Source organism: Perca flavescens, chromosome 4, assembly GCF_004354835.1.
Source record: "Perca flavescens isolate YP-PL-M2 chromosome 4, PFLA_1.0, whole genome shotgun sequence".
Classification (NCBI taxonomy): Eukaryota; Metazoa; Chordata; class Actinopteri; order Perciformes; family Percidae; genus Perca; species Perca flavescens.
The window spans coordinates 22,894,082-22,904,629 of record NC_041334.1 but is presented as its reverse complement, the minus strand read 5'-3'; the positions used below and the strand labels follow the sequence as shown (position 1 = coordinate 22,904,629).

The following is a 10,548-nucleotide window of genomic DNA, read 5'->3' as shown; positions in this document are numbered from 1 at the left end:
ATAACCATGTTTTGTTTTTATTTTCCTCTCTTTGACAGCTCCTGTTACCAACCACCCTTATCCCTATTACATCCACCTCTACAGTACCTCCTTTATTAATAAACCAACGGCTCTTTTAAGAGCCACTCCTAATATTTTCAACACAGACAAACACATACACACACACACACACACACACACACACACACACAGACATTTTCTCTTTCTCTCTGTCTCTCTCTCTGTCTCTCTCTCTCTCTGTCTCTCTTTCTCTCTCTGTCTCTGTCTTTCTTTCTCTTTCTCTCTCTCTGTCTCTCTCTCTGTCTCTCTTTCTCTCTCTGTGTCTCTCGCTCACTCTCTCTGTCTTCTGCTTGCGCCAGCGCTGCAATCTCCTCTAGAAGGCCTACTGTCTTCAAGTAAGTATTGTCATTCTATTCCTTCTTTTGTATTTCACATTACTGTCTTACTGACCAAAAAACACAGTGCATGAACATTTGAAGGTGCCTATGGCATTCTTTTTTTCTGACAATGTTTTTGTCTCACTTATACAACATAGTATTGTTGAAATGGCTGATCAGCAAGACGACTGGGAAGCAGAAGATGCTATTTTCCTTGCTGATATGCTTCTGGCTCAAGAAAAAGTAAGACTGTAATCTTGCCAGTGTGGGAATTAGAGAATTACATTTGTATAACTGTATTTCAGTGTTGTCATACAATGCTATATTTCTGCCATCCAAGGAAAAGAAAGCCAAGGGCGAAGCAGACTCTGCTACAGGCAGTAGTTTTCAGGTCCGATGGGTGGAAAAAAATGCTGAAGGAAGTCCACTGCTAAAAAGAAGCAGAAGTGGAGAGACACGAAATCGTGCTTCAGCTACAGGTAGTCTTCCAAGATTATTTCTAATTACCCACCTCAAGAATTGGAATTAACCTTCATTAGATCCAATATGTAGTTTGGTATTTTTTATCTAAGCCCTATGTTATTACATTTTGTTTTTGTTTCTTTTATTTTCGGATATTAATAGGGTTTGTGTTTCCTATTTTTGATATTTTTTTCCTTTTTAAATATGTTAAACTGTGCCATTAGAAAACCATAAGGTGGATCTGTTATGTATGTTTTGACTTCATCTATTTTGAAATGTATATTTTAAACTAGGACTATAAATGCATTCTGCAATGTTAATTTTAATGTCAACTTCTGCTAAACTAATCCAAAGATGTGAAATGTAAGTGAAGCAGTCCTGGTCAGGTTCATATTATATTGAATGTAACTAATATTGATTTACATGTAACATTTCCATATTATAGCCTGAAGTCACCAAACAAACATTGTATTTTTATGCCTATTACAGCCTGTTTCTATCTATCTTTTTAGTTTCCGTGGTTCCCAGTGAGGACTCTATTCCTTTTGAGTCAGCTGAGGAGGTTCTCACAGTGACCCAATCAGACTCCTCTCAACAGTTATTTGGTAAGATGAAACCCTACTATAATTAAGCAAGTTAGTAAAAAGCATGAAATGGATGTTTGTTTTATTTTACCTGCTTTTCAAAGACTGAGATGAACAAACTGCAGGACATTCTGCAGACCTCAGACAATATTCCAGATGCAAGTGGGCATCCTTCCACCTCCACATCATGGGGCTTGCGCCAATCTGCAGCCCAAGATGAGTGGCGGAAAGCGAGGTCTCATCATCTGAGCTGCTTGCTGTCCTGCAACGTGGTTCCAGAGAAGAACTGCAGCCACTGCACATCTCCTGCCATCATTCGATGCAGAGACTGCATGCCAGAGGAGTGGCTGTGTACGGAGTGTGACATACACATCCACAAAAAAAAACACACACTCCATAACAGGGAGTCCTGCATTGGGGGAATTTACAAGCCCATAGAGCCAACAGTGTGCTGCGTAAAGCAAGATGGCGGATATACACTGATCAATCAAGGTAGTGCTTTGATCTTTTTGATAAAGTGGTTGAAGTTGTGTCCTTGTTTTTATTAAAATTTTAATTTAATAATAATAAATTGCAAATAATTGTTTAAAGCTTCTCACTATTTATTGAACTTCTCTCTTTCAGTATGTCTTTTGCCTACAGTGAGGCCTGTCCAGTTGTGCACGTGTGATCCTGCAACCATAACAGAATCAGCTGGTAGAGCAATAATTATGGTTTGCATAAATGGTATTTTTATTTATTTATTTTTTCTTTTCCTGTCCAGAGTTATTTTCAGGACATAACTATGCATTAAATGTACTACCTTTTTCTTTTTATAGGTCGGTATGATTTGCACTTGCCAAACTTGTCTTGCAAATTATGTCTGGCACAGTGGACACCTGACATGAGCGACCTCATACACAGTGGGTACTGGCCAGCATCTGTGAATGCTGACACATTGTTTTCAATGGATATCTTTACTTCATTTGAAGAGTTGAAAACTGTGGCTCCCAGTTTGTCGCGTCAGGGTTTTTTGCGGATGTTGGAGAAAAGGACCTGTCAATTTGGAAGGGTAAGATCAGCGTGGATAATAGTTGCCTCAAGTAAAAATATTTTATAACTATTTATTTGACTTTTTACTAATTTACTTGCAAATGTATAGGCTGGCAAAATCCACGGAGACGTATTCCAAAGGAGTTATTTGGAGTATACATTCTGCCAGTACCATTGTGAGAATATGGCCAGTGTAGAGCACTTCACCTGCCCAGCATGTACACCCAACATGATAGCTCTTTGCGCAGATGGCAACAGAAAGCAGTACCGATTTCGACAGTCAAAAGGGTTAGTTGTTTTACACTTAGTCAAATGAACTGAACAAATAATGTCTTACACTGAACAAGATCTTTTTTTTTTCTTATTTTATTTAGGTCAGAGCAACCATATTTTTGACGGTACTTTCATCGCCAAGGACGCTGAAGTACAGCATTTTGTTGAGGAGATCAGGAGTAAAATGAAAAGTGTTAGTTAAATATTTATATATTGTTTTTGCAATGTATGGCTTAAAACTTGAAATGTAGGATTTTCCATTACACATTAGTTATTTCTTCCCTCAAGACCAGATGGTGTCAGCTTAAATGGAACAGACTAGTATCTCCCAACCAGCAATTTAAACAATATGTTGCATCTCATCCAAGTAATTTGGGGTTTGAAATTGGGTATGTGTGGTGACATCCAAAGTGGCTAGATTTTGGTAATAGGTAGTGAGTTATTGTTTGCTAAGCTGAAGATAGGAAAGTGAAAGATGCATTTTCTGAAGCTCCTTGAGCCCTGACTAAACCTCCAGTTGTATTTTGAAAGTAAATATTTAATGTCTCCAATCATTAAACAGATGCTCTTTGGTGTAATGTAACCTGACTCCATAGTCCTGATGGATTAAGTAATTACATAGGATAATTGTTTTTGTTATAAGCATAACTATTTTGTCAAACTATTTTGTCATGCAGACTGCCGGCAGAGGAATCTGTGGAGCCAGTCAGTGGTCTGCTGCACGGGAGACAGCCAGAAGAGCTAGTAAACTGGATGAAGAGGGCATTGAGGTGGTTGTTTGCCGACACGGAGTGCTATTGAAGGCCCTCAACATGTATAGGGGGGAAATATTTGCTTATCCGCTGTTCCTGCAAAAGGAGCTTCAGGCAGCCACACATGGACAGTTCTTTTGCACGGATATTGCTTGCAAGCATTGGCCCTACCTTGAAAAGTTGTCGGTCTCCATGTCAGAACTCAGACCTTTACTGCAGATGAGGCCATTCCTTTCTGTCATGCATGCCAAGGCCCATTCAACAAAGTGTGAGGTACTACATGTTCTTTATCATACAGATTTAAACGATAACTTTTATGTATAATACATATGATTATAAAATAAATGTCCACACTGATTTGTTAGATAATCTGGAGTGGCAAAAATCAAGAGGGTGCTGGTACAACTGCAGGGGAGGAGGTCGAAATGGTAAACAGCTACCTCTCTCGTTGTGCCCTCACAACCAAGTACATGACAAAATCTGGTAAGTTGATCTAATCTTTGTTTAAGATAAAACTCTAAATAATCCCCTATGATTGTTACATTTATCTGAAATTAAAGCTCAACTGTAAAAAGTTGATTAACTGAATGACCATTAATGGGACTTTCCTCCATCACTTTATTCATTATGTTTAAAAAGCCAGGAATGACATGTTAACAGTCCATGCTATTGGATGGAACCGACGGAAGCAGGAAGGCCTTCATCTTGCATTATCCAGCAGATACGTCAAGGTATTGACCAGATAACGTGAGACATGATCAGGTTTACTGACCATATTCATATAAAACCAATGTCATGTTTGACCAATGTGTCTTAGATACTGTATAGACAATATAAAGCCTCTATGATTGGTCTTACCCTTTGAAGATAACATCTTAAAAATCTTTCTTTTTTTACTGTAGACTTGTGAAAAGGCGCAGGCTGAGTCTCAGAGACTGGAAGATTTGACCAATCAACTTGGTTGCCCTGAGAACATGGTGCATCAGTGGGTTCATGATGTCAGAGAATGGGCTTCTGATGGTATAATATTTTATGGAAATTCTTTTACATAGTTTTCTAATGTATTGTGTTAGTCAATTATAGCATATGACTCAGACTTGTTTCCTTGCATGGCCCTGCACCTCCTGCTCCTTCCCCAGCCATTAGCTTTTGCTTGTACAACCTAAAAGATCGATCAGATTTGTTTTTTTTTGTTTATATTGTTTTGTATTTTAAGATTCTGCAGGTACCAGATGTGATGACCAACAACCTCTTCAGGAATCAATTGAAGAAATGTTCCTTGCGGTTCATCACAGAAAAGCCAGCCTTTATAATCAGACTGGTATGTTGATAACTGATCTAATCTTGTCATTTATATCACTTGCAGATATCTTGTCTGGATTGTTTATTTCTGTATCTACTAGGGGTGGGAATCACCAGAGGCCTCACGATACGATATCAGCACGATACTTGTGTCACGATACAATATTATTGCGATTTTAAACATATTGCAATATTCTGCGATATATTGCAATTTCTTACCTTTTTGTCCAACTTGAAATTTTTCCCAATTTCAAATGATGTCCCCAAAGGAAACTTTGTCAACATCTGTTTTATCTAAAAGATACTTTTCTCTGTTTGTTCATCTCACTTCAGTTTATTGCTGTAAAATGGGGATTGTCAAGCAGACAGACTGACCAACACATATATGATAATAGATCGATACTTGCGTCTGTGTATTGATACAGTATTGCCACGGAAAATATTGCGAAACTCTGCTGTATCAATTTTTTTCCCCCACCCTTAGTATCTACAAGTCTTTAGTTTTAAAATCTATTTCTTTTGAATTTTACAGATACTAGGGCTATTTTGTCTTTTAATTCATTTGTTTTTTTCTTTTTGATTTATCAATTGATAAATGATTTTAAGTATAAGGCTTTAACAGTATTGCATGTATCATATCTGAATACACATAATTGTGCATTATGTTTTCTCTATTTTGTAACTATAGACAGCAACAAAATCCGACAGTTGCGACGAAGGAAATTGGGGGAAGAGAAGAAAAAACTGTTTGAAAAAATCAAGCTGTACAATGAGCAGGTTGCAGATGAGGAGCGCATCCTTGAGGATAAGGTGGAAAGCAGACTCTCTGTGGTGGAAGGAGACAGTGGGGCAGACTGTCTAATATGGCCATGGGAAGTGCACAGCAGAGGTATTGAACAATTTCTGTATGTGTGTATTGCTAGTATTTATGGGTTTTGCCTAGGAGTTGGGCCATTTTCATTACTCATTGCCAGACCCTTAATCTTTCGGATTTTGGGTTTGGATTTCCAGGCTAGGTTTTGCCTACACTACTTATCTTTTAACAGGTATGCTTTCTGTACAAGTCAAACTTGTGTTCAAAGGATGTTATTTTTGTGACTTCAGAATCGAGCAATATCCTTACGAAGAAGAAGATTTTTGATGTTTACATGTCAAAAATGCGGCTTCAAGAGGAAAAGATCATTTTGATGAGGGAGATGAGACAGCACTGCGCCTACCTCAGAAAGCTGGCCTGGAGTCTCCGCAAAATGATGTCCGAAATGTCTTCTGGCAGGAACAGTGGTAAGAAGCCAAATTACATTTTTTATGTTCTCCTTACAGTGACACTATAAATTCCTAAGCAACTTGTGCTGCAGGTCCTGCCTATTGATTTGACTGACACCATGACCTTTTTGTCAGTGGTCCTTAACCATCCAGTGCGCCGTAATTGAGGGACAGCGCAACATTAACAACAACCGCTCAACTGAAATTTACATGGCCAAACCTCGTCAATTGTTTTTCAGTGCAAAGACACACTATACTTTACAGGCAATGATAATATAGTGCTACAGAAGGTTCACTTTATAAAATCAAGTGGTAGTTTATAGTCACTGTTGCTAAATGATCTCTTTGTTCATTGTTTTGTAATTTGCTCAGTAGAGAGATACTAGTGAAGTAGTGGATGGCAAAAGGTCTGCGTGGAGCCTCTGCAGAAGTATAAATTAAGGTGTAAAATTAGCTGGGCCTAGCAACTTAGTGTTTTTTTTATAATTGGGGTACACAAGTCTCCATAAAGCACAGGTTATTTTTCAGAATTGAAAAAAACAGCTTCTGAAATCACTCAGTGCAGTTTCAAGGTCCCTTGATGATAACAAAATCATATTTGAATAAATGTGCCCATTCTCGCAACAGGAAGCCTATATGACGTGGACTATCACTTTGAGGTCCTCGGGTATTACATCCTTGTGACTAAATCTAAATTATCTGTAGTTCATTCAGTAAAGTTAATGACTAGCTGAACTACACTAACTCAATTGAGGTATTGTCACACCTCTTTTTCATTTTCCTTCTAGGCAGTTTAAGTGAAGAGGGCCATCGTGGGCTGCTGTGTCTTCATCAGAAAAGGCTTGCTGATGTGGAGGAGAAGTTCCAAGTCGTTAGCTCAAGGTACAGCCAGGCTTTAGGACCGAATGCTGCTTCTCTGCTTGAGGACGGACCCGAGGACATACCGGAGGACGACAAAGAACATGTATATGAGAGTTCAGATGAGAGTGATTTTGAGGCAGTGTAAACCAGTTTTTCGAAACACTAGCTTTATAGATGGAAAGGTATAGCATCGGATTTATGTATGTCAAGCGCGATATAATCTTCCCTGCAAGAGCATGTATGCCCTCCAGCTCTCTCAGAGCAGACACTTCCTCACACAAGGTGGCTGCTCTGTGCGCGTACTGTGTAGTTTCATACATGAAGATGTCATTATGTAACTCTTCCTATGTTTTGTGTCACGCTCTCAGCTACCTGCACGACTCTTGGTTGTAGAATTGTTATGCAAAGACTAAAATCTGTGCGCAGCATATATAATTTGTTTGTGAGCATGTTTTATCATGCTCGCGACATATGACATAAATCTGACCCAATATTCAGGAAAATTTGAAAACACATACAAAAATCCAAAACCAATACAACAACAAATATGTGCTGCAAATGAAAAAATGTTGCTAAATGCCTAAACTAATACGCAACTGCAAACTGCTCTAAACACAAATTAACTAAAAAACAAACACTGAATACAAGTGCATTAACAGGGATTGACCACACCTAGAGGATGAGTCACACCACGCAAACTATTTAAATTCATTTTTACAATGACAATGTAGTAATTGTAATTTCTCTGCAGTTACATCTGCCATGTCGTGTTGTACATTTGGTTGGCTTTCAGTGTTATCTATCTATAACTATCGTCCATCAAATCGCTCTGAAAGTGATCCCAAACAATATTGTTTACCACTGTTTGTCATTATTACATATATATCATGTCATGCTGTTTCACTTAGCACTCCTTTTTAGACAAGTAGAACTGTTTGGATTAGATATGCCGTGTTTAAGTTGCATATGTTTTGGGGGTTTGGAATCTTCACTGCATGTTTCTGCTAGCATAAGTGCTTTGAACCACTGTAGCGTATTTGCCCAGGTCGGCCACTGTATGAAACAGCACTAATCGTATGACACGCATAACGGCAACATGAATGTCCAAAAGGCAAAGAGATAATCCTATTTAAATAGCTACGTTAAAGATATCTTTACCGTATCTGCCCCATCTGTTTGGGGGCAGATGCTCTTAACTAAATTAATCGTCATTTAAAAATGTGAAAAACCCTGTTGTATATCGTGTGCCCTAGTTTTTTTTTGTTTTATTGCATAATCCAGTATATTGTTATTCATAGTGACAATGTGGCTCATTTGAATTGAAGGTACATGCTACTACATTTAACTTATTTTTAAAAAATGACCATCATTACCCATGAGTTTTGATTGTAGTGTTTCCTGTTTATACTGCTGTTACTGTTAAAAAAATCAACAAATTTCCCAATGCCGTTACTGCAGGAATAAAACAAGGTGTAAGTTTAAGTGCATGTAGCCTTGTTTATGCTAATGTCTTCATGAAAATAAAATATGTCTGCGAAATAACTGATTTGTCATTTTTCTTTTAACGTTGTATGCCAGTTGTATACAGGGTGTTTAAAAATAAGTAAAAATTATTTTCAGACAAAATAGCATTTTGACATTTTGGATGTCAAGTAAGTATATAGTTAGATATTGTATTAATTATTGCATAACATTAGAATAAATATATTTTTCATCATCCTGCTGAAGGACTGCTCTGGATACAATAATTAACACAAGGGAGGGTTCATATTTGGGTTCTATTACCAGGGATACTGGATTGCTAAATTGATATTTTAAAACTATAACGTTACATTAATCTACATTTACATTTTACATCATGGTATTAATTTATTTAATTCGATTACATTATTTGGTCTTATTACTGGTGAAATATACCGTAGTATGCTGTAAACAAACACTACGGTACAAGGGAGCGCACTCAAATTCCATATCCCACATTCATTCATTCATTCATGTCATAGAATCGGACAGCGATCAGGCAGTGCTTTAACGGCAGAATCGCTTCAATGTGGATATTAAATGAGTGATTTTGTCACCAGCAACCGTAGCTTAGTTTTTCCATTAAGTTAAGTACCGTCTAATAACCATACACAGTATATAAGATAATAGGCTAACGTTTACTTAACCGGGCATCCGCCGGACGTGACGTATAATTGCGGATCCGAAAGACAAAATACATATCACAAAAATACATATCACAAGTACATTGATTTATTTGTCTAACGTTTTATGTGAGGATGTAAACAATAATGATAACAATAATAATAAAATACAGTTTCATGTATTTGTCTCATGTAATGTGTGCTCGGTCAGCCGGGGACGGCATCAATCTGAAACGGAATGAAGCCCATCCACGGCGGGCAGCAGAAACCGGTCGAACACGTCCACCCGGAAGAACTACAAGTATACTGGTTTGTAACAGATTCTGGGGCGCGTATCTAGTGGGAGTTGTAGTTTTGAAATATATTGGTATATTTCTCATAATTAGAAGTTGGCAGTGTGTAATTTTGGATACACCCTGGGGTTTTTTTGGGATGGAAAACACACTGGTGTCATCAGATTTTAAAATGTAATCGTTAAATAGGTGAAAATAGCATATTACCATATTTGACAGTGCTTATAGTGGATAAACTTTGGAGACCATATCTACATGATAGCTGAGGTCCAGAGCTTTCTATAACAGCTGGTTTTATGTGTGTAGCACCTTCTGTTGCTAAATGACAAGCCTTCAAACATGGACTGGGTTCAAGGTTCAGAGGTCAATATTTCCAAGCAGGAGTAATGTATCCTCTTCAGACTGACATATGTTCCTCTCAGGTTGAGACCTTTCCAACAATGTGTTTAGTATAGTCTTACGACAAGGTTTTAATTTTTACTACATCATGGAGACCACTTTTGCAGGCGATACTTTATTGTCCCCAGAGAGATATTTGTCAACATAACAGTTGACATATTGTCTTATCATACAGCTGGCATATACTTTGAATTAAAAAACTCAAACATAGTGGAAGCATATCACAGCCAAAATCTATTGCTCATCTTTCACAAAGAGTGATTAAGGCAACCTAACCTTATGCACCATATAATGAAGCAATTGCACAACCCCTGCAGCCTGAAGAAACATTATATTAAGTTTCAACTGAGGCAGGTCCAAATCAGGCCTAGTTTAAAATAATGTCGAGTTTACATTGGTTTACCCTATATCTTCTTCCAGAAGAGCTTATACTTCGGCGCTTTTGGTGCACGCTCTTCTAGATTATAAATACGGACGTCGTTACCTTATGCGGTCCTGCACGAGCCTCACGCTCCTCCCAAGGTCGTCCTATATTTGTCCTAATAAGGTCCATGTTAATCAATCAATGTATATTTCAGCCTTGAAAGGAGCCCTCGATCACCAATCACGAAATGGAAAAAAATGGGGAAAAAAAAACACGATTCAGTGATTGTGAGATCGAGGTGCTCCTAACAGAGGTAGAACATCCAAACTAAATCCTGTTTGGAAGCCTTAACCCTTGTGTAGTGTTCATATTTTTGATACACAAATTTAATAATGTAGCCCTAATGTAATAGATTTAGCTCAATTACCAATGATACATCATT

At 37.8% G+C, this 10,548-nt stretch overlaps 2 protein-coding genes across 2 annotated transcripts; both read left to right on the top strand.

The window, feature by feature from the left end:
• The first annotated feature begins 283 nt into the window (after window positions 1–283).
• Window positions 284–2,851, top strand: LOC114553701 (uncharacterized). Its single transcript, XM_028575041.1, has 9 exons — window positions 284–395; window positions 536–620; window positions 718–856; window positions 1,352–1,444; window positions 1,526–1,915; window positions 2,048–2,119; window positions 2,242–2,474; window positions 2,565–2,743; window positions 2,830–2,851. Exons 2-9 carry the CDS (start codon window positions 546–548, stop codon window positions 2,849–2,851), a joined length of 1,203 nt encoding a protein of 400 aa, XP_028430842.1. The 5' UTR covers window positions 284–395; window positions 536–545.
• LOC114553533 (uncharacterized) lies at window positions 2,852–8,080 on the top strand. Its single transcript, XM_028574741.1, has 9 exons — window positions 2,852–2,921; window positions 3,406–3,753; window positions 3,846–3,963; window positions 4,120–4,211; window positions 4,383–4,500; window positions 4,697–4,801; window positions 5,471–5,671; window positions 5,887–6,063; window positions 6,834–8,080. Exons 1-9 carry the CDS (start codon window positions 2,913–2,915, stop codon window positions 7,049–7,051), a joined length of 1,386 nt encoding a protein of 461 aa, XP_028430542.1. The 5' UTR covers window positions 2,852–2,912; the 3' UTR covers window positions 7,052–8,080.
• Window positions 8,081–10,548: the final 2,468 nt, after the last annotated feature.

Excerpts from the sequence above, each read along its gene's own strand:
- LOC114553701 (XM_028575041.1), top strand. The coding sequence starts at position 546 with ATGGCTGATCAGCAAGACGACTGGGAAGCAGAAGATGCTATTTTCCTT. Across the intron at positions 621-717 it reads TGCTTCTGGCTCAAGAAAAA|GAAAAGAAAGCCAAGGGCGA; the intron begins GTAAGACTGTAA and ends CTGCCATCCAAG. Across the intron at positions 1,916-2,047 it reads ATATACACTGATCAATCAAG|TATGTCTTTTGCCTACAGTG; the intron begins GTAGTGCTTTGA and ends TCTCTCTTTCAG.
- LOC114553533 (XM_028574741.1), top strand. Across the intron at positions 3,964-4,119 it reads CAAGTACATGACAAAATCTG|CCAGGAATGACATGTTAACA; the intron begins GTAAGTTGATCT and ends ATGTTTAAAAAG. Across the intron at positions 4,212-4,382 it reads TATCCAGCAGATACGTCAAG|ACTTGTGAAAAGGCGCAGGC; the intron begins GTATTGACCAGA and ends TTTTTACTGTAG.